Consider the following 22866-nt stretch of genomic DNA (forward strand, 5'->3'; position numbering starts at 1 on the left):
TGTCTTATACCAGGTTGTGGAAAGACCCCATCCCCAATGGTACAACTTTATTCTCACACAGTTCATATTATTATTATTATTATTATTATTATTATTATTATTATTATTTCTGAGGTTCACAAGCAGTGCACTGTAATGCAGAATGTTGTGGTCATAACTAATGAGGATGTCACAACAGCAAATTTCAGCTTTGGGCTTTGGAGTTTACTGGAACATGACATGCATACACTCATGTTCTAGTGATTCCAGGGACTCTAAGAACATAATATTAATATTAACATTATTAATAATAATAATAATAATAATAAAAATAAACAGCCATGCCTTGTTACATTATGCCAAATAAGCATTTTATTATAAACATAGACTTTCTGCATTATGTATTTTGTTTATGTATATTTAAAGCACTTTACCTACCTCTTATGCTGCACAAGTTTGAAGCTCTGCACTTCAATATTGTATTGTCTATAGAGAAGAAATAACATATACCTAATGTATGGTATCTAACATCATATACATAAACATTTTCTTTATTGTTATGTAGTACAATTATTTAGACACTTGGATAAATATGTAATTAGAATTATTTAAAAAATAATAATACAGAGAAATATACAAGATCCAATCTTCTATATATACAATGTAATGCATATGTACATTCACTATCCACTTTATTAGGAACACCGGTACACCTGCACATTCATGCAGTTATCTAATGAGCCAATCATCTGGCAGCAGCACAATGCATAAAATCATGCAGATGCAGATCAAGAGTGTCAGGTAATGTTCACATCAAACAGAATGGGGAAGAAAATATGAACTATGTGACTTTATCCATGGCATGATTGTTGGTGCCAGATGGGAATTTTACAAATAAGAGGCTGCAGTGGGCTGCAGTGGGAACATAGCCTGGGAAAAACATGTCTGATGAATCTCAGGTTCTGCTGAGGGACACAAATGGTAGGGTCAGAATTTGGAGCCAACAGCATGAATCCATGGATCCAACCTGCCTTGCGTCAACAGTCCAGGCTGGTGGAGGTGGTGTATTGGTGTGGGGAATATTTTCTTGGCTCACCTTTGACCCGTTAAGACCAATCAGTCATCGTTTGAATGCCACAGCCTATCTGAATATTGTTCCTGACCATATGCATCCCTTCATGGCCACAATTTACCCATCTTCTAATGGCTATTTCCGGCATGATAATACCCCATGTCACAAAGCAAAAGCCATCTCAAACTGGTTTCATGAACATGACAATGAGTTCAGTGTTCTTCAGTGGCCTTCCCAGTCACTGGATCTGAATCCAGTAGAACACCTTTGGGATGTGGTAGAACAGGAGATTCGCAGCATGAAAGAGCACCTGAAAAATCTGCAGGAATTGCGTGATGCAATCATGTCAACATGGACCAGAATCTCAAAGGAATGTTTCCAGCATCTTGTGGAATCCAAAGAACTGAGGCTGTTTTGAGAGCAAAGGGAGGCCTTACCCAGTGTTAGTATAGTGTTCCTAATAAAGTGCTCTGTGAGTGTATAATGTGTGTGTGTGTGTGTGTGTGTGTGTGTGTGAGTGTGTAATTTTACATATTGAAGTTTAATAACTAATATTTAATACATTTTAAAAAAAAATAATGAAACAACAATAGTGAATTAATCAAACGTTTAGTTGCGTTTGCACCCTTTTGTCCCTCGGCGCTTTCCGTAGCTGCGTTCAAACTGCATACTATTATACTACGCAGTGTGTTAAAATAGTATGCTGCAGTTAGTGTAAGGAGTGTGGTGTGACGTTTGTGCCTACTGTTCAGTGCGGTACTATGTAGTAATATTTTATCCCCAGGCTTGGTCTCTAAACAAATGTGGCGCTGTCAAAGCCTTAACCTTGACTTGTACACTTCTGACACTTCTGAAAACTGAAGTATTCTCAAAGGCGGAGTATATTTAAAAATGCCTCGGTGTAGAAAGTATTCCCTAAGGAGTGGGCGGAATAGCGATGGGGTTATGAAGTTGTGTAAGTATGGGAAGACTTCGACGTGAATTACTTACTTTCTGTTCTCTGAGGAGAAGTTGAACCCAGTTGCTGGAAGGTTAATACCCTGAGAAACAGAGCAGCATCTGTGTTATATTATTATTCTCATTTGTTTTCTGATTTGGTTACTACGGGCGTGCACGCGCGCTGTACTGACGTACTGTAACGACAGTAAACAAACATGTAGTGATTGGAAAAAGGCAGCTAACTTGTTTTATCTCATCAGCCATGTTCATCAGGAGATGAAGGCCAGAAGTGTGTGAGGATGCCAGTGGAGTGGAAACACTGATGGAGGGCCAGAAGAGGTACATAACTTCTAATCATATATGAATAAATGTCCAGGAAATGAGTGTTATGTTGTTATTTCCTTATGTTAACTCATTAGCCATTTACTAGGTACACTTACTATATATGTGCATTTGGTAGGTTTGTAATTACTGATTGTTTTATTTCTATGCACAATATGTCAGACCAACACAAGACCACTACTGACAGGATGTGTGGTGGACCACTTTCTCAGCACAGCAGTGAAACTGAAATGTTAGTGAAATGTTAGTCTGCGGTAGCACGGCTGCCTCATAGCTCCATAGTCACTGATTTGATCCTGAGCTGGGGTTGATGTCTATGTGGAGTTTTGCATGTTTTCTCCATGTTTGTCTGGTTTCGTCTGGGTTCCTACCAAAAACATACTCTAAATTGCCCCTGGGGATGAATGATTGTGTGAGTGTATGGAGTCCAGTGATGGACTGGAATCCCATCCATGGTGTATTTCTGCCTCGTGCCCAGTGTTCCCAGGATAGGCTCCAGATTCACTGGGACACTGACCAAGATCATCATAAATCATAAATAAAAATCAGTACACTCATCTATGTGCAGAAGAAATCATGTTGAGAATAGTCAAATGTGGTGCAACATGGTTATTGAAGATGAATGAATGGATGGATAGATGGATGGTAGTGTGTGCTGCACTGAAACGAGTGTATAGAATACAGTAGTGTAGTTGCTGGCCACTTTATTAGAATGTCTACCATGTAGATGTACTGTAGTTGGCTGGAGATTTTTGGATGGTAGACTGTTTGTCCATCCAGCAGTGTCACCAAGATTTAAGAAACCCAGTAGCACTGCTGTGCGTGATACAGTCATACCTGCACCACACACTAAGACCATGAGAATCGTCCATCACTCAAATAAGATCTGGTTACTGGTAGTCCTATTGTGGTCCCTTTCCATTGAGAGATAGGGTACAGTGGGCAGCAAATGGGCTACACTCAGCAATTGTAGACATACAGTGCACACCTATATGGAAGGTTTACCTAATAAAACAGACAATAAGTGTGCATAGAGCATACCTTCCAGTATTTGACTGAGCCTAGATCAGGCTACAAATTGTGGTATATGTAGATTTACCTGATGAAAGTTTGTATATTCTGCACTTTTTATGAAAACATTTTATGGATCATCTAAAAAGCCTGTGTATTTCTTTATCAATTTTTCTATAGTTCTGAAGAAGAGGAAGGCTCACATGACAGGGGTGTGCCCCACAGATGGCAGGGCTACTCATGTACTGTTAAACCAGTGAGGGTTTTTCTTCCACAGCCTGTGCTTCAGGCTGCACTGGGGATCAGCCATGGAGTTCTATTGACAAAAGGTACATACCAGTCATATTGATTAAGATTTAGGTTTACTCTATTTTCAGAGGTATTAAGTGAGCTCATGTATTTCATTCCTATTTTTTAAAATAAGGTGCTGTTTTTAAGACTGACCTATTAAATGTCCTCTTGTCCAGATGGCCTTGTCTACAGCTTTGGAGAGCTTCCATGGAAGCGAGACTTGAAGTCCCAGACAGTAGAACCTGTGCTGGAAAGCTCTTTAACTGGCCACCATGTGGTGCGTGTGTCTACGGGTAGTTTTCACTGTGGTGCTGTAACAGAGGAAGGGATAGTGCACATGTGGGGCGAGAACTCCCATGGTCAGTGTGGTATCTCTGGTTTTAATGTTGTCCCTAATCCTACCCCTATCAACATTGTGGATGATGAAATTGTCCCTCCTGAACTGGTCCGGATCCAGGATGTGGCCTGTGGGGCGCAGCACACATTGGCTCTGTCAAGGAAGCACGAGGTTTGGGCCTGGGGTAGTGGCTGCCAGTTGGGCCTGGTGAACACTGTGTTCCCTGTGTGGAAGCCGCAGATAGTAGAGCATCTATCAGGGAGATATGTGATCCAGATTGCATGTGGTGAGTTCCACAGCCTGGCTTTGGTTCGCTCACTACCCCTTTCAGAGTCCTCTCATCAACCCCAGGACAAATGTGGCCAGTGCAAGCAGCCTCTTTACACTCTGATTGACAAGGATGACCATGTTATTATTTCTGACAACCATTACTGCCCACTAGGGGTGGAACTATCAGATGCAAAGCAAGGTCAAAAATCAAAGGAGGCATCTCCAGCCTTGACGCCGAAGACAGAGGCATCAGCACATGACCCCCAGAGTTTTGTTGTGTTGCCTGGAGATTTCTGCCCCAGTCAGAGTGCTCTGGATGAATCTCAGAGTGATGATGCAGCAGGTGTGAATGAAGTGGATCACAATGATCCAGCCCCAGAGACTATGACTGACAGCTCAGAAAATCTGCAGCAATGCCGTACAAGAACCAAAAGCTCTCTTTACCCTGATGAACAGGCTCTGAAAGACTACCTCAAGAGGATCTCTGAGCAGTCCCACTCAGAGCAGTTTGAGGCAGTCTCCAAGAAGGGATCACGTCCTCCAAGTCGTCAGACATCACACAAGGATTCTTATAGACTGGACCAAAACAAACCTACATTTCCTTCATTGGCACCACATACCATGAACGATGATATTAAATCCACACTTTCAGATGATATTGCACTGATGACGTTACAAGACTCTGTCACAGATTCTGTCTGTGATGACTCATCTGAAGACATGGTCATTCCTAGTGACCCTTTAGCATGTAATAACTGTGATGAGATCTCTGATGAAAGCTTCTCGACTGATAGAAACCACTGTCCACATGAGTCACTGGAAGCCAAGAAGAGTGCCAGCCTGACAGATATTAGGATTGATGATACAGATGAATATAGTCGCAGAAGATCATTACCTGGCTTACTGTCACCAGGTATTTTAAGACTCTTTTTTGTTTTTTAACTTGTAAAATGAACCATGAATGGCTTCGATTAGGGTTATAACTGCTCATTAATTACAGGATTAGTCTCATAGATAAAAGAGTTGTTTGAAAATGCTTCTTTGTACTCTCTACCTTGCAGTTTCTCCAACAGTATTGCTTCGGTGCAACCTTGCCAAAGGTGGAGCAATAAACTCAACAACTTTAAGCATCTCAGAGAAGGAGAATCTCCTTCCAGCTCTCAATACAGAGGTGTGGACTTGGGGCAGAGGTCAAGAAGGTCAGCTAGGTCATGGAGACACCTTGCCCAGGTATAGGCAGAAATTATTATATTATTATATCAATTATTATATCCATATTTGTCAATAGCAGTTATCAATATCAATTTGTCAATATCATTTCCTACATGATCCTCAGGTTACAGCCACTATGCATTAAGAGCTTAAGCAACAAAGAAGTTATCAAGGTTGTTGCTGGATCATGTCATTCTTTGGCCTTGACAGCTCAGTGTCAGGTAAAGGCAGAGTGAAGTGTCCTATTGTTATACTTTGTCATTGTGATGCCTATTATAATGTCCTGATCTCATACATCATTCCTGATTGATGTTCATTTCTTTTTGCTGTGCTTCTTCAGGTTTATTCTTGGGGTTGCAATAAATTAGGTCAGTTGGGTCACATGAACTCCCTTAGCACTGTGCCACATCCTGTGAAGGTATTAAGCCCTTCACTTCTAATTTGACATTGAAACAACTATGATATATACGTGTAATAATACAATGTTCAAGGTACTCACTACTATCTTGTCTCTTAAATTGTCGTAGATGTCTGATGGCATTTGTGTGTGGGATGTAGCGGCAGGGCAGACACACACCGTGCTGCTGGCCGATGGTGATTGCTTACAGCCCATATTGTATTACAGTGGTGAGCAGGTGCAGGCACGGGAGGACTGTCCTACTCTCACGTACACACAGACACCAGCTCTGCTGCCCTTCTTCATGAATGTTAGTGTGCACAGAGATTACAGTGTTTTCACAATGTTACTACTAATGCTAGTTACTACAAACAGTAATATAATTATGACTGTTAAAACTTATAGAATTTATAGCTGCACAACAAATGCTAGCATAATTGTTGGAGTTGTATTAATATAATATAGCATGTGTGTTTTATTTTGTGTATGTGTGTGTTTGTGTGTGTGCATATGCATTTGTGTAATCTCCAGCTTGGCTATGTGAGCAGCATTTTTGCTGGAGGACCGAACTGTGTGGCTCTGGCTGATCAGAATGTGATGGGTTTTATCGCCACTCTGCACGAGATGGCATCAGCAGAGAGGAAGTTCTACTGCATGCTCAGCAGGGTGAAAAACCAGATACTGCATCCCCTACTGTCCCGGGGTGTGTAGCAAATCTAAGAAAGAGGGTTTGTTTTGGGTGTGGTAGACTGAAGACTTTAATGCATGATAGGAATGTAGCAGCCGTTTGGCAACGAGTCATTTCACCATTTATTCTAACATAAGTCGTGTCTGAGTGGTAAAATTGTTATGGGACATTAATTCCTCCTTAATATCTATAAATATACATTTCCTGATTTATTACTTAATTTATTTAACAGATTTGTATTAAAAGTTAATTTTTGTTTTTGCAAGTTCCTATGTACAAATTAATTTGAAGTGTACAGTATTTATTAATTTTATATATTGTCATTCATTTTAACCCTTTCTAGGCAGCGTGAGCTCATGTCTGGGTCGAACCTCCATGCAGCTGTTCCAGACTATGGCAGGGAAATACAGTCGTTTGTGCCATCTAATAGGGCAGCACGCCACCTCTCTCACAAACTTCGTACAGTGCAGCAGAGACGTGAAAACTCTGGCCATTTTGAAAAATCCAAACCTTTTCCTAGACACCTATAAAAAGTAAGCACTAATATTTGCCTACAATGCAGCCTAATCCCCGAACGAGTACAATACAAAATATACAGTCACGTCCATAAGTATTAGGACAGTGACACAATTTTCATAATTTTGCCACCACCACAATGTTTTTGAAATGAAGCAATTCAAAGGGTTTAACAAAAATATTGCATTAACAGTTTAGGAATTACAGCCATTTTTTTTTGAGTCCCTCCATTTTCATTGGCTCGAAAATAATTGAACAATTTGCTGATAAGCAGTTTCATGGCCAGATGTGGCCTGTTTTTTGTTATTTCATGACAGATGAAGGAGATAAAAGCTCTGGAGTTGATTCCATGTGTTGAACTTGCATTTGGTAGTTGTTTATGGGAGCTCTGAATATGTGGTCCAAAGAGGTATTGTTGCAAGTGAAGGAGGCCATCATTAGGCTGAAAAAAACAGAACAGACCTATTAGTGAGATAGCAGAAACTGTAGGAGTGGCCAAATGAACAATCTGGTGCATTCTTAAAAAGAAGGAATGCACTGGGGAGCTCAGCAACATCAAAAGCCCACAGAAGCCAACTAAAGTGGATGATCGCAGTATTCTTTCCTTGGTGAAGAAAAACCACTTCACAACATCTAGCCAAGTCAAGAATACTCTGGAGGAGGTAGGCGTATCATTGTCAATCAAGAGATGCCTTCATGAATGTAAATACAGACAGTTTACCTTAAGATGCAAACCAGTGGTAACACTCAAGAAAAGAAAGGCCAGATTAGACTTGCTAAAATTTCCATTTATTTATAAAGCACATTTAAAACAACTTTAACTGGCCAAAGTGCTGTACATAAAGCATAAATCTAATTACAGCATTTAAAAAATGCACAGACCTAATCGCTGCATTAGTATTGCATAGGCTTATATATGACAGTAAAATCCATATAACCTTAAAACAGCCCAATCACCGATCATTAAAAGCACAGGAGAAAAGATGAGTTTTTATCAGACATTTAAATTCAGACACTGTAGAAGCAGTTCTGATAGATAGAGGCAAAGTGTTCCATAATTTGGGACCAGCAACAGAGAAGGCTCTGTCTCCCCTACATTTTAGTCTTGTTCTGGGAATCCGCAACATATGTGTATTCTGAGATCTGAGTGATCTGACAGGATTGTGGACAGTAAGCAACTCTGAAAGATATTGAGGAGCAAGACAATTAACAGCCTTGTACACAAAAAGCAAAATTTTAAACTCAATACGGTACTGCAACGGTAACCAGTGAGCAAACGGGCAGCTGCCTTTTGAACCAACTGAAGTCGATGTGTAGATGAGACTGGCAAGCCATAGTAAAGCCAGTTACAATAATCGAGTCCCGAAGAGATGAAAGCATGTATTACAGTCTCAAAACTCTTCCTGCTCAGGAAGGGTTTAACCTTTGCTAATCTACGAAGATGGTAGAAGCCGGAGCTCACAGTGGCATTAATTTGTTTATCTAGCTTTATTTCGCAGTCAAGTATAAAAGCCAGATTTTTAGCGTCGTGGACTTGATATGGGGTAAGAGAGCCCAAATCGATTGTGCTCAAGTCACAAACCTCTAAAAAAAAAACCCTGACCAGTTCTGATGCAAGATTAACTTGTACCAGAATGATGGGAAGAGAAGAGTTATGGAGAAGGAAAGGAAGGACTAGTGTTCCAAAGCATACCAAATCATCTGTCAAACATGGTGATAGCATTGTTATTGCATGGGCATGTATGGCTACTAATGGAACTGGGTCACTGGTGTTTATCGATGATGTGACTGCTGATAGAAGTCGCAGAATGAATTCTGAAGTGTATAGAGCTATACTTTCTGCTCAGATTCAGTGAAATGCTGTAAAACTGATAGGATGGCGCTTCACAGTACAGATGGATAATGACTCAAAATGTACTGCGAAAGCAACCCAAGAGCTTCTTAAGGCAAAGAATTGCAATGTTGTTAAATGCTTGATGACCTCAACCCAATTGAGAATGCTTTTCACTTACTGAAGACAAAACTGAAGGCAGAAAGACCCACAAACATGCAACAACTGAAGGCGGCTGCAGTAAAGGCCTCGCAAAGCACCTCAAAGGAGGAAACTCAGCATTTGATGATGTCCATGGGTTCCAGACTTCAGGTAGTCATTGACTGCAAAGGATTTGCATCCAAGTTTTAAAAATAATCCTAATATTTATAATTGTTAGTTTGTCCAGTTACCTTTGAGCCTGTGAAAATGGCTGTAATTCCTAAATGGTTAATGCAGTATTTTTGTTAAACCCCTTGAATTAAGAGGCAAAATTACAAAAATCATGTCACTGTCCAAACGCTTATGGACCTGACTGGGTACGTATCTTTAGCTTTGGCAACCAGTTATGTATGTGTTATGTAAGTAATAACACATGATAATTTGTGTATGTGTATATGTGTGTGTTTTTCTGTGCTGATAAACTTCACAAAACTTCTTCTTCTTCTTCTTCTTCTTCTTCTTTTTAAAAGCATTATGACTGTTACAAAGCACTAACAACCGAGACTCCTTAAATAAATGTCTCCTACTAAAACTGTCACCACATCACAATTAGAGGTTTTATTTTGTTGAACAGTGTATTTTTAAAATCTGTTTATCATTAGTCTTAGATGACAGGTCCCTGTGTATGAGCTATTACTATAGAAACAATAACATATTAGAGCAAGCGCATTAATAATAACCTATCATTAATGTTACAGCCGGAAATACTTTCTGAGCCATGCTGTTATACAAAGATAATGCACACTTTCTGACCAATCAGATTTAAGCATTCAACTCTGCTGTGGTATGATTTCTTTTGAATGATCATGAATTGTGCATGTATGTCTCCACCACAATTCACAGGTATAGCGGTCCTGTAGGAAACTTCCTTGTCATGGGAGGATTCCAGTCACTGGTGAAGCCCTCACAGTATGTTTCATGTTCTCTTAACTCTTCATTCAATACTCTAGAAATACCTGAATTAACCTCTTTGTTTCCTGTTTCAGGGAATGTTTGGGGAAAAAGCTGGAACTGGTACAGAAACTGTTGGACCTCAAAGAGAAGAGTGTCCCGCTGAGTGATTTGCTAGTAAACCTGTTTTACATGCCGCTGCAGCATTTGCATGACTACAGCAGTCTTCTCTTGAAGCTGGCAACTTGCTTTGATGTGGTGAGTGCTAAGATGACTTTCTAGTGCTCTTAAAGCTGTTATAGTGACTTGTGTACTAAAATCATCTTTTTATTTCAGTGCTCTGTTGAATATCAGATGATTCAGGATGGCTGCTTGCAATATGAGGTCTTGGCTGTTCTTCTAAGCAAACAGAGGAAAGCGGCAGAGAGCACATACACTTTCTGGAAGAGCTTTTCGGGAAAGAGCTCAGTCAGTTTCAAAACTATTCTGGATTTAATATATATTAGTCATACTCAAATAGACAAATAAGAGACAGTTCATATACAGTTAAGTGCAAAACTTTGCTTCTCCTCGGGGGTTTCAGTATGAAATAAAAATATACCGTTATTTCGCAATTATTTTTTAAATTGAATTTCCAGAAAAAAGTTAAATGTAGGTGTATCCTACAGCAAGACAGTAATCCGAAACAAGTCAAGAAGAATGAGACAGCAAACACAGAGGTTTGGAAGCAGTTATAAAGGCAAAGCATGGATAAACAAATGATTAATATCACAATTAGAAATATAATGCAAATATTGCGACGCATATTTCACCATCTGTAAAACGTAACTAACATCATATGTACTGTTGGTATAAATTACATGCCTTTGTGGTCTTCATTTTGACTTATGGGTATAACTTTTGCACTCAACTGTAAGTACTTTTTAGCATAAAATGTTGATGCTTTTCAAAGTTTACATTTTAATTTGTGCGACTTCAGCTGCTTATTTGACATTTTTAGTGCACCCATATACTGCAGGTCATTTGTCTCTCACGATGTGTGTGTGTTTGTGTATTTACTCACCTTCTTTAAAGGAGTCTCTGCGGAAGCCATCTCGGCGGTTGGTGTGTGAGAGTAGCAATAAGGGCTTGACCCTGCAGAACGCTGGGAGATTCTCAGTCAACTGGTTCATCCTCTTCAGTGATGCCCTTGTTCATGCACAGGTCAGTAGGCCTGCTGTTGCTTTGGTCAAGGTTTTTCATCTGTGGTCCTTCATATATTTGAATTCAAGTTAAGTTCACATCGCAATTGTCTTTCTTATTCAGGGTACCATTCCATCTAAGAAGTTTGTAAGTATATTTTAATTTGGCCATCAGCAGAATCATTTGTTTTTATGGAATTGGCTCAGGGCTTTGTTCTTGAATGTACCCTTTAAGGTGATTTAATCAGCGTTGATGTATTATTAAGCAAGTAATGGTGCTTTTTTTCTTGCAAAACACATTTCGTAGCTAAAATTTTGTAGCTTAGCTTGCCTGTGAGCATTCAAACTGCATGTTCTGTATTTCTGCTTTTCCAGGCTGATCAACTGAATTAAAATATCTTTAAATGAACATTTCCCATTTGTTATACATTTACCTGTTGATATTTAATAATGATATACATACAGTCTCCTCCAAAAGTATTAAACTGCAAGGCCAATTCTTTTGTTTTTGCTATACACTGAAAACATTCTGTTCCAGTACTTTCGGAGGGGACTGTATATGCATATACTGTATATGATGAAGGACTAAACGTACAGTACGGTGCAAAGTCTGAGGACCATCTAAATTCTAAATTCTGTAATGCGTAGATGATTTCAAATTAGCTGGTAGGTTGTTTCAGCTTTCCTTTTCTTAACAAAATACAGACATTTTCTGTTACTAACAAATAAGCAAGAAAGCAAATGTAAGAAAGAATGAAAGAAAGGATGAATGAACGCCACATGTACATGAAATCTAATAGTTTTCTAATGACACACTAGTATATCAGGTAGAAAACAGGGAAGACTAAATTTATAAAAAAAAAAAAAAAAGCCTAAGCCTTAGACTTTTGCACTGTACTGTATAGACATGTACAGTCTATAATTCCCAAAACTCCTCTCTAACCATACTGAATGTCCCTGATCATTATGTGCACACTGGAGGCTTGTAATCTTCCAAAGTGATTTGTTTTTCTCAGACCTTAATCCTGAATGATGGGTGACTCATTCTGCTGACACGAACTTTGTGCTCACTTTCAGTTTGAGTTTGCAAGCTAGGCTGCATTTTTCTTTTTATTGGTCTGTTGTGTAAACATAATTCTGCATGTCATATTTGCTATCCCCAAAATGAAGTCTTCTGTTCATCACTTCATCATTTCTCTTCCTCTTTTAGTTGCTCCATGTAAAGCAGGTTTAGACTGTCATTCTCATGCTCAAATCTCTCTGTTCCTTTTGAGTGGTTCTCGACTTTTTTCACTTTATCAGTTTCACTGGTGAGTGTTTCTGAGCTTGGATATTCAGACAGTTAAAATGCTTTTTTCTTCGTGTCTTCTGATGTGTCCTCTGCATTGCACTGAAATACATTTAATGAATAATCCGCCTTGCTCAGCTCCTGTTATTTGTAAGTCTTAAAAACCCATGATACTCAATCAGATATTTTGGGTTTGTGTATTGTTTTCCAAAGCATCAGAGACAGGAGACATGACTGATATTTTCTGAAGGGATTGTGAACCGTGCATATAATAATGCTATCTGTTTTTTTCTCAGTTTTCCTCTTACTATGTCTATCTGCTGGCCACGCTCTGGGTGGAACCCATCTCAGACGAGAATGTGGGATTGTAAGTTACTCATTCACTCACCTTTAGCCACTACGGTAGCAGCTTCATTTCCAGCTCTTCCGAATGTTTGTTCATTTGTGTACCAATACCAGGTCCTATGTGCTAGTTAACCATTTAAATTCCAGACTTACATTCCTCATGCTCATAACAACATATCTTTACTATTGTTTTTACTGTAGTTGCTGAATAATAGGCATTAGGATGAATAAATGTATGACAAGCTGAGAGTTGGACAATTCAGATAAACTGGGGACAATAATGACCATACGCATGGCATTCATATGAGGTTTTCAGTGTGAATGGATTCACCATATGAGTATTGTAAGGTTCTTGCATTTAGTTCTGGAAGGATCACACCACTGCAATTCACTTTGCCCTATTTTATGCACATCAAACTTTGCTGATAATTTGACTCAGATGTGTGAGAACAGAGCCCCCAGGCTGTTCTGTGGTCCTCCAAGACAGCAGTTTGATCAATCTGGAGTAATGTGTATGATGAGTTTTCCTACAATAACATTGTCAGGTTGGGACTGAAGCTAACTACGCCTGAAGAAACCTTCACCTTGTTGGCGTCTTCGCCTCAGGAGAAGGTACAGATCTCTCAGCATTAGCCTGTTTATTATGATCCACAAATATTCAGACTGTTTAGTATTGTTTAATTTTTACACATATATCACATATTTATATCACATATATAGTCTCAGTCACTACCAAATAGCTTTTAGTCATTTTGACCAATCATATTTTACAAACAAGATTACATTATTCTTTGATAAAAGAAGTAAAAGAGCACTTTATATTAATTATAAACAAGTTGCTAAATTAATATTTTGTATTACATTGTGTCTGCATCTCTCTCTCTCTCTCTCTCTCTCTCTCTCTCTCTCTCTCTCTCTGATCAGGGGAAGTGGCTGAGGGCCATTAACCAGGCTGTGGAAGATGTGCTCGGAGTGGGTCAAGATGAGCAGCCTTTCAGTTTGAGTGGCAGTCAGAGGGCAGAGCCGCCTATTTCTCGCACTGCCACTTACACATTTACTAAAGAGGGCAGACTCAAAGATGCCACATACACTGGCCGCTGGCTCTCAGGCAAGCCTCATGGCAGGTAAGTGCATGTTTTCTGCATCAGAGCCATTATTGGTATTATTTGTCTTAAAGTATCTTCAGTTCAGTGTAGACTTCTGGAGTTAAATTGGAAAAATAAGCCTTTCATGATTATCCTGAATGAATTAAGCTTTTTTCATAACAAACAAATTAAAATGTTGGGCTTCTCAGAGCTACCATTACTTGTTTAGCAATTGGTTATATGGCACAAGAAAAACATACCAACTGGAACAGTCCACAAAACAACCGTTTTCTGCTATTAGTAAGCACTGTTTCATTTCTCTTCCAACAGCGGCACCCTGAAGTGGCCTGATGGCAGAGTTTACTGTGGGACATTTAAAAATGGCCTGGAAGACGGGTCTGTAGATAAACAATACACAAAAATTTGAAAATGGATGTTCCATCGTACTACATTGTCTTATGTTTTCTGTCTCTAGGTTTGGAGACTGTATGATGCCCAACAAGTCTTTCAACAGATATGATCGTTACAAGGGCCACTGGAAAGAGGGCAAAATGCATGGATTTGGGACATATTGGTAATATGACTGTTATATGACTGTCATTTTGCATTATGTGGCCTGTGCTGCTAGCCTGTTTCAGACCTGCGTTGCTGACTCTGTGTGTTTCCTGTGCTCAGGTATGCTGCAGGTGAGGTGTATGAGGGCTCATTTCAGGAGAACCTGCGTCATGGCCATGGCATGCTGAGCAGTGGCAGACTGGCCTCTTCCTCCAGCAGTGTGTTTGTTGGCCAGTGGGTCCATGACAAGAAAACTGGCTATGGCATATTTGACAACATCACAAAGTTTGTGAATCTCATGTTTTTTGTTTTGTTTTTTTTTTTCTCCTGATTTTGTTAAAATCCCCATAATGTAGACTACCAACGTAACACCAGTTGAACAAAGAGACTTCTTTAATGGAATGTCTGTCAAAGCATTCTAGCATAAGCATACATTTGTTTTGGAGGGAACGCTGCAAGGAGGGGCTGTATCTATTTCGAAATTTTTTCATTTTGAGTTAAACAGCCAGCTTTAGCTTAATTTAACCAAACTGACTATACCTTTAATAATTTTTAATATCTAACATGAAAATGACTGTTGCATATTTTTGTGTTGAGATTTTTTAATTAAACTTTTATTCACTTTTTTCCCTTTCAGAGGAGAAAAATACATGGGGATGTGGCTGGAGGACCAGAGGCAGGGCACCGGGGTTGTGGTCACCCAGTTTGGTCTATATTACGAAGGAGAATTTAGTAATAACAAAATGATGGTAAGTGCTAAGTATTCGCCATGACATTTAACCCTGGTTCGACTCTTGAATGAAACGTAATTGTTATTTGTCACCAGGGGACTGGGTTTCTGCTCTGTGATGATGACACTTCCTTTGAGGGAGAGTTTTCAGAAGACTGGACATTGAATGGGAAGGTACAACTGAATTAGCAGAATATCACAAAGTAGTTTTGAAGAATTGTGTAGTACAGTACATTTCTGATTTGTGTGATTCATCTGCTGTAATGTGATTTTATGCAGGGTGTCTTGTCTATACCTAATGGAGACTCTTTTGATGGTATCTTTGTGGGCGAGTGGGGCTCTGAACTGAAAGTGTCTGGCACCTTTGCAAAGCTGTACGTGTATGAAACTGAGAATATGGAGAGTAAGACCTTGTAAGTATGCTACTAACACTTTGCAAAGTTTTACTTTTTATCTTATGAGGAGTTTTTAAACCACTCTCTGGTCCTTATTCATAGTAAATGGTTTAAGTTTGTCACTTAAAATCTGAGGTTAAGATTTAGTTTTCTTAAAGCATAATGTTCAGTACTGCTTTAAATTAATTAGTAACTAGAGGGAGGTTAAGAAGAGTTTAAAGGGTTATATTCAAAAGATACATCAATAGATATGCAGGGAAATTATTGATTAATTATCCAAAAATTAAACTTGCTTTTCTTGCTTTAAACTTGCTTACCTGAAATTTCCTGTGTGTGGATAATGATTTTGAACTTGCCAGTTTTTTTTTTTTTTTTTTTTTTTTTTTTTTTTTTTTAACAAGCCCAAGCCCAAGCCCAAGCACAAGAACCTTTAAATCCCAAAGGTTTGAAGATGTGGGATAAAAATATAAATGTAAAACCTATGTGGAAAATTTGCAGTACACTGTAGCCTTGAAGCAAGACTCTAAAATCTCTCATGACAAAATGCAAATCAGAAATGGTCAAAATTCAAATAAGCATCTAATAATAATATATTGAGAATTCAGTAATTGGTGAATGAAGATTAGAATAAATATAAATATATATAGGTAGCGTAGATAAAGCCTAGAAAGATAGCCCTAGAAAGTGTGACTCTAGGGAGCTTAGCTTTCTTAAATTTCTTAAATCTGTATATGACCCTGTCCCTGTTTTCTCTAATATGTATGCACGTGTGTGTGTGTGTGTGTGTGTGTGTGGGGTATAGTGAGGTTGGTCGTTATGGAGTGCCTGCTGAGCAGAAATGGATGGCTGTTTTTGAGGAGTGCTGGAGCCAGCTGGGTTGTGAAACCCCAGGAGTTGGAGAGAAAGAGAGAGCCTGGGAGAACATTGCAGTCATACTGACAACCAGCCGCAGACAGCAGAGAGACAGGTAGACACGCATGCACACACACACACACACTCACACACACACTGTTAGGTTACATGAGTAAGATCATTTTATAATAACTGTTCTCTTCATTAAGAATATATAAGCATGCATTTGGTTGTCATATATTTGTAATGAAATATTCATACACATAGGGTGTGTGCATGTTTGTGTGTGTGTGTGTGTGTTTTACATGCAGTCCGAGGGCTCTGAGTCGCTCCCAGTGTAAGATGCTGGAGAGTCTAGAGGTGATCCCTCAGCATGTCGGTCCTGTTACTGCTGAATCCTATGACATCATCCGCCGCTACCTCATCAAGGTGAGACAATGTCTCTTACAAAACCACTGCTTCAGTGTCTGATTGTAGATTGTTTATTGAGGAAACAGAGGCACATTTATTTAAAGTTTATTAACATCATTGTGAGGTGAAAGTTCTCTTCATAAAAGGAAATGCAAGTGTGTGCATAGTACATTTTACAAAAGCAGCCATATTATTTTTATCTTAATGCATTACACTGGACATAAAAGGACCTGCATATAATTCATGTTATAAACAACTCCCAAACTAGGGAGCTAGCTAGGATAGCTGGGATTCTTTACGCTGTTGAATGTTGTTTATGGCTAATGTTGAATACAGTTTTATTTAACCTCACTTCGACATGGGGTTAACTCTGACCAGGCCTTCGATACTCCTCTGCATCCTCTGGGCTGGCTGCTGGAGACACTGGTCACCGTGTACAGGATGACGTATGTGGGCGTGGGCTCTAACAGAAGGCTTTTAAAGCAGGCTGTGGAGGAGATCCAATCCTACCTCAAACGCATATTCCAGCTGGTCAGGTAACTGCTGTGTGATTCGGAGGACGACACAGATTTGTACAGATTTTACATTCTCCGTTTTAAATATGGATTTAAAAGTGAAGAGGGTTTGTCTGGATGTTTAATATCATTGCCTATATTCATTATTTATGAGGATGAGTCCAAGGACTATTTTTTTTTTAATTGTGCATTTTTTTTTTCATATTGGTGTTACAGAAGTCTATCTGGTTAAGGTAGAAGTAGAAGGGTCTAAGAACAGTGGACCTGTAGAACATTGAATGTACTGTTTCTGTAATTTATGTCACACGTTTAAGGCTTTCATTTGACTCACAGTACACTTAAATGTTGTACTGTAAATGTGTCATGTAGCAGTTGTCCAGCTGTAAGATTTAACTATGATGATGCACTCTTTCTAATGTGTTTTCATTTCTATAGTAACAGCTAATTCACAGGGACTTGTATGGCAGACGTGAATGGATTTAAAAATTTGATGTAATTGTTGATATTTAGAAGTTTTCTCTGTGTGTTAGCAATATGTTAGCATTAATGGAAGGAATCTCCAGTGTCAATGTTTTGTAAAGGTCAGAGGTAAAGCTGTTTCTTTACATTTTCTGGGATGTCTTTAGAATGGAGAGCTTTGGAGTTTTTTTTTTTTTGTTCGTTTTTTGATAACAAGGTTTCTTTACCTTATGAACTTCAAGAGAGAGAAAAAAGAGAGGCTGATGAAGGAGTGACAGGTTATAGCTGCAAATGTTCTACAACTTTAACCATAACTATAAATCGATAACGTGTATGACAAGGATGGTTTTTAATAAATAGAACTTCTTAGCACTGACAAATCGCTGTGTTAAAAAAAGACTAAAACACTTTTTATTGGGAAAATAATCAACCTTGGGGTGGAAAACATTTTCCTATAACAGCACGCTGTCTGGTGTTTTATACCCTATATAATGATCACATAATGACCTCTACTCTTTTGTTTATAATTTTAACTTTTGGAATTTGAGTATATTTTAATGCTTGTTTTTGTTTTTTTTTTTAATTTCAGGCTACAGATTAAGGCCAGTCCTAGACTAAAATGCTTTTGGAATTCAGTTCCATCCTATGTTGTATCTTCGACATGTTTCTCATTCCCCAAAAGAGGAATTTGTATTAGATAAAAGTTTTATGGAGAGTATCAGTCTACGTTATCAGTGAGAGCAGGCAGCATTAACAAGATCATTATTTGAACTCCTGTAATTTCTGCCAGGTTTCTGTTTCCTGGTCTTCCAGAAGAGGGTGGTTTTATCCCTGACTCAGAGATGAGGGCCAGTGACTTTCTGAGCAGCAGCACATGCTCAGACACCACCCAGCAGGGGTAAGACCATAACCATAGTGCTTAAGAATATTATAGCCCATGTGGGAAAAAAATACATCCTGCATTTAAATGATATCCAAGGCTCTTTATAGTTTATAACTGAACAGATCTTCATTGTAGCTCTTCATTGTTGAAGAATTGACTATGCTTGTCTGATTAATTGATTGTTCTATGTTGTAAATTTATATAAGTGTGTATTTTGTGTTTGTGTATTGCAGCTGGATTGTGAGTAGCACCACTTTGGTGCTTCCTGTTTTGTTACCTCGTCTCTATCCTCCTCTCTTCACACTGTACACACACGAGAGAGAGAGGGAGGAGGAGGTGTACTGGGAGTGTGTGTTACGCCTCAACAAACAGCCTGACCTGTCTCTGCTCACCTTCCTGGGAGTGCCTCAGTGAGTGATTAAACAAGCACACATAAACACGTGCTTTTAGCACACACGCATTGGCGGTTACCCTTTCATTACACCCTGATCTCAAAGGCACAGTCCACTATATAGAAACTAGAGTATTTTTCTGCTTTAATTTTTCAGAAAATTCTGGCCAGTCTCAATTTCTGTTTTAGGAGAGATAAAGGATGTGAGTATGAGGTTTTATACAAAAGGAGTTTAAAAAAGTAAAAATTAGTTTACAAGATGATAAAACACCAGTTTAAATGGTGGCAAGATAATAGACATAGACGTTTAAAATTCTGCATGTCGAAATATTCTTTGTAAAAATCTGACAGGTGCTGCCTAGCAGTATGAATGCTTGCTTTGCTACTGCTGTGGAGACTCTACAACAGATCAGGTAAATAAAGACACATACCACACTTATGTATTTATTGTGTATGACTTGATTTGTGGGCTACAGTTTGACTTTAGCTCTTATTTGGGATGCCATTTTGTTCTCTTTTCTTCAGCACAACTTTCACTCCTGCAGATAAGCTTCAGGTCATCCAGCTGACCTTTGAGGATATCACACAGGAAGTGCAAGCCATGTTGGGCCAGGGCTTCCTGTGGTGCATGGATGACCTTTTCCCAGTCTTCCTCTACATAGTTGTCCGTGCACGGTATGCTTTACACACCACAACCTCGTGTTCTGTCATGTGCTGAATTGTGTAAAATGTAAGCATTAGTCTAGAGTTTCAGTTTCTAATTTGCCAAAGTTTCTTTTTGAAATATTAGATATTTTATAAGCCACAACTGTACATATTCAGACAGCATTTAAACTGAGTTCAACTGAGTGTCCTTTAACTAAATGTTATAAAATGCCCTTATATTAACCAGCCTCAAAGCCAAAACAGATTTACTAGAATAATCGTGTTCAGCGCATTTTCCTACCTGTGATATCTTTCTGTGTGTGAATTCAGGATCAGAAACCTTGGCTCTGAAGTGAGCCTCATAGAGGACTTGATGGATCCTGCTGTACAGCTTGGAGAACTCGGACTCATGTTCACCACCCTCAAAGTATGGATCATAGTATTATGGGGCCTGAGCTGACACAATCACCACTATCTTCTCAGACATGTCATGACACACAGTATTTGCAGATACAGATAAGATTTACATTTATTTATTTGACAAGCATGTATTTGAAAGCATTTTTCGAGCATAAAAGCAGGATTGTAGGACACACATACAACTAAACATGAGAGCATAAGGAAGTACTCAGAAGTACTACACACAGAGAGACAAGGAGTGAGTCACAATTAATTCATTGTGTCTGCTAACAAAACTCGGAAGCTTGCTGTTTTCTGTTTACTTTACACCCTTTTGTAGTCTGAGTTTGATGGGAGATAGTAGTTCTGCATACTTTTGAAGACTGTTTTTATAGGTGGTATTTTGCCACCAAAATTTTGGTCTTATGCAACATTTGACCTTGTTTACACTTTATCATTTCATGCATCTTGTATGTGAATTGTATCCTGATAATGCCACATGCATTTATAATTCAATTCAAATGCGTCTCCGGTCAGACCTGCACAAATCCGATAGCTGTAGCTGCGTGTTAATATGCAAATGACCTCATTACATAAAAGAACACCAACTTCTGGTGTTGTTTTTCATTTTTAATTGAATTCTGAATAAGACTTATTTAAATGCTGTTTTTAATTTTGCTAATGTTTAAAAGGTGTCAACATCGCCTTCACAGAGCACATGCTCATTCTCTGGAAGGGGTTTTGGTTGTCAAATGTAGCTTAGAGAGACATTTACACTTGTATAACACGCGGCTAAAATTGCTGTGAAGTGGTTGAAGTGGTTTGAGTGATTGGATTTAAATCGGTTTTTAAATGTGTTTTGGTAGCATTTGTACTTTTCTTTATATATGAACAATCTCCACCAAATATAATCCCATACTTGAGACTCATGAAACGACAAAGTGTAAACGGGGTCTTTGAACTGGCATTGCAAAAAAGTATCTTGAAAGTATTGTTTTTTGTTTTTTATTTTAGACTGGCTGTGAAAATGATTGTATTAGTTCCATTTTTAATGAATTTCTCTGTACTCTTTTATTCTCTCACTGCAGGCTTGCTACTGCCAGATTCAGAAAGAGAAGCCTACTGCCATATAGAGGCAGAATTTCTGCAGGTGTAAGTTACATCTTAAGACATGTTTTTGAGTTTGGACAGTGTTTTGGATGCAGTTCACTCTACAGTATGAACGAAGCAACAGATTTGAAAGTGTTTAATAGATTTGGAGGAGAGAAGCCAACCCTGACATGATTCCAGCACCTTCATCACACTCTCCTAGTTGATTTTAGTTACTGCTTTTAAATGAATCAAAGTTTTAGAATGACTACTTTGATGAATGTGGAGGTTGTTTGTTACTTGATGGAAAAGGGAGTCCTTTTACTACTGAGTCAGATTTCACGCTTGTAGTCTATGATTAATGTTGTAGTGCTAAATTGTGTTTTTCATTTTTTGGTTGATTGATTTGTTACACTGTATTGTACTAATTAGCAGATATTAATGCATTAGGGGAGAGCCAGCACAATTGTAACACGCTCGTTTTCTCTATATGCGACTTTGCATGCAACTGTGACTTCTGTGCATGCCTATACAAACGTGTCATTTCCTCAAGACCACCTAAGAAAAAAAAAACAGTTACATTTACTCACGCTTGCAGGAGATATTTTTGAAGAAAAAAAAAAAAAAACATTTTGTGCTAGTTAAAAAACATAACCAGAGTATTTTTATAATATTACCTTTTCCTCAGACAATTATCTCTACAGTATCTATTTAGTTTTCAGAGAGTGGACATGTTCCTTCTGTTTGCAAGATTGTTTGAAACCTTGGGTATGACCTGCAGCACAGTTGTAACACTCGTTATACTTTCCTGCTTTAAAGGCTTCCAGACTGTTAAGTTTAGCGAAAGGTCACTGCACTGAGACAGAAAACACACACACACACTTATTCCTGGCCTCGTTAGAATAAAATGCAGTTGATGCTAAGCTCATAAAGATGTCATCCTGTGTAACCCGTAGATTTATGGTTAAACTGTAGTAACCATATACCCTACCATACCATGGTAATCATGACTACTATGATAGAGGCTAACAAAAAGAAATGGAGAAATAATTATGTCTTTATGAGCTCTGCATTATCAGTCATTGGGTGATTGCTTTGTACATGTTTTTTAATTACGTAATCCTTTGTAACTACTTAACATTTTCCAAGCTACTCTCCAAGACTTATCATACAGAGTAAAGAATGATTTAACAGTGATTTTTATGATGCATATCTAAGTTTACGGTGTTTTTGAGTGGTGTTACAATCGATCCATGTAACATTACAGTTGTGCCACTTTGCCGGTATAGTAACAAGGCACTTCTTCTGGTTTCATTGAAATTGTACTGTACTTGCTGATGCCATCTGTAACCTGGCAGATGATAAAAGAATGTTGCTTGGGAAGTATGAAGTCTTTAATTTAAATCAACATTGAGCAATTTAAGTCAAGACAAACTCAAATGTTTACAGTTTTGCTGGTTCTCCCCTACATTTGTATCTGGCCTGCAATTATCAATTTGGATAAATTAGGAATTTTTTTAGCTGTTTTAAAACAGTCATTATTGCTCACTGACCTAAAATTGTTAGAATATACTCTATTTTGTATGCTAAAACACAGACTTATTTATTAGAAAATGTATATTTTTATTAACTGGCACTGTATAGAATGTAACTAGAAGGAGTAACA

General features: G+C 38.5%; 1 protein-coding gene across 2 annotated transcripts; it reads left to right on the forward strand.

Moving 5' to 3' along the window:
* Window positions 1-1756: 1756 nt before the first annotated feature.
* Window positions 1757-21855, forward strand: als2a (alsin Rho guanine nucleotide exchange factor ALS2 a). Of its 2 annotated transcripts, XM_026911722.3 has the most exons (34): window positions 1757-2006; window positions 2251-2329; window positions 3524-3672; window positions 3811-5154; window positions 5303-5471; window positions 5578-5674; window positions 5794-5871; window positions 5981-6160; window positions 6382-6553; window positions 6882-7071; window positions 9930-9995; window positions 10073-10235; window positions 10314-10445; window positions 11052-11180; window positions 11283-11306; window positions 12743-12813; window positions 13337-13403; window positions 13716-13915; window positions 14207-14272; window positions 14352-14450; window positions 14552-14716; window positions 15069-15180; window positions 15258-15335; window positions 15441-15574; window positions 16359-16523; window positions 16720-16837; window positions 17198-17355; window positions 18584-18691; window positions 18910-19086; window positions 19225-19270; window positions 19419-19480; window positions 19593-19742; window positions 20043-20139; window positions 21200-21855. In XM_026911722.3, the coding sequence occupies exons 2-34, from the start codon at window positions 2313-2315 to the stop codon at window positions 21242-21244; spliced, it is 5028 nt and encodes a 1675-aa protein (XP_026767523.3). In that variant the 5' UTR covers window positions 1757-2006; window positions 2251-2312; the 3' UTR covers window positions 21245-21855. The 2 variants fall into 2 exon arrangements, with proteins under 2 accessions (XP_026767523.3, XP_026767518.3); XM_026911717.3 differs by lacking the exon at window positions 11283-11306.
* The last annotated feature ends 1011 nt before the right edge of the window (window positions 21856-22866 follow it).

This window comes from Pangasianodon hypophthalmus, chromosome 5 (genome assembly GCF_027358585.1).
Source record: "Pangasianodon hypophthalmus isolate fPanHyp1 chromosome 5, fPanHyp1.pri, whole genome shotgun sequence".
Lineage (NCBI taxonomy): Eukaryota > Metazoa > Chordata > Actinopteri > Siluriformes > Pangasiidae > Pangasianodon > Pangasianodon hypophthalmus.

What these genes read in the sequence shown, in the direction of transcription:
- als2a (XM_026911722.3), top strand. An exon ending in TCAGACGAGAATGTGGGATT is followed by an intron (nt 12,814 to 13,336) that starts GTAAGTTACTCA and finishes TAACATTGTCAG; the next exon opens with GTTGGGACTGAAGCTAACTA. An exon ending in CATGGATTTGGGACATATTG is followed by an intron (nt 14,451 to 14,551) that starts GTAATATGACTG and finishes TCCTGTGCTCAG; the next exon opens with GTATGCTGCAGGTGAGGTGT.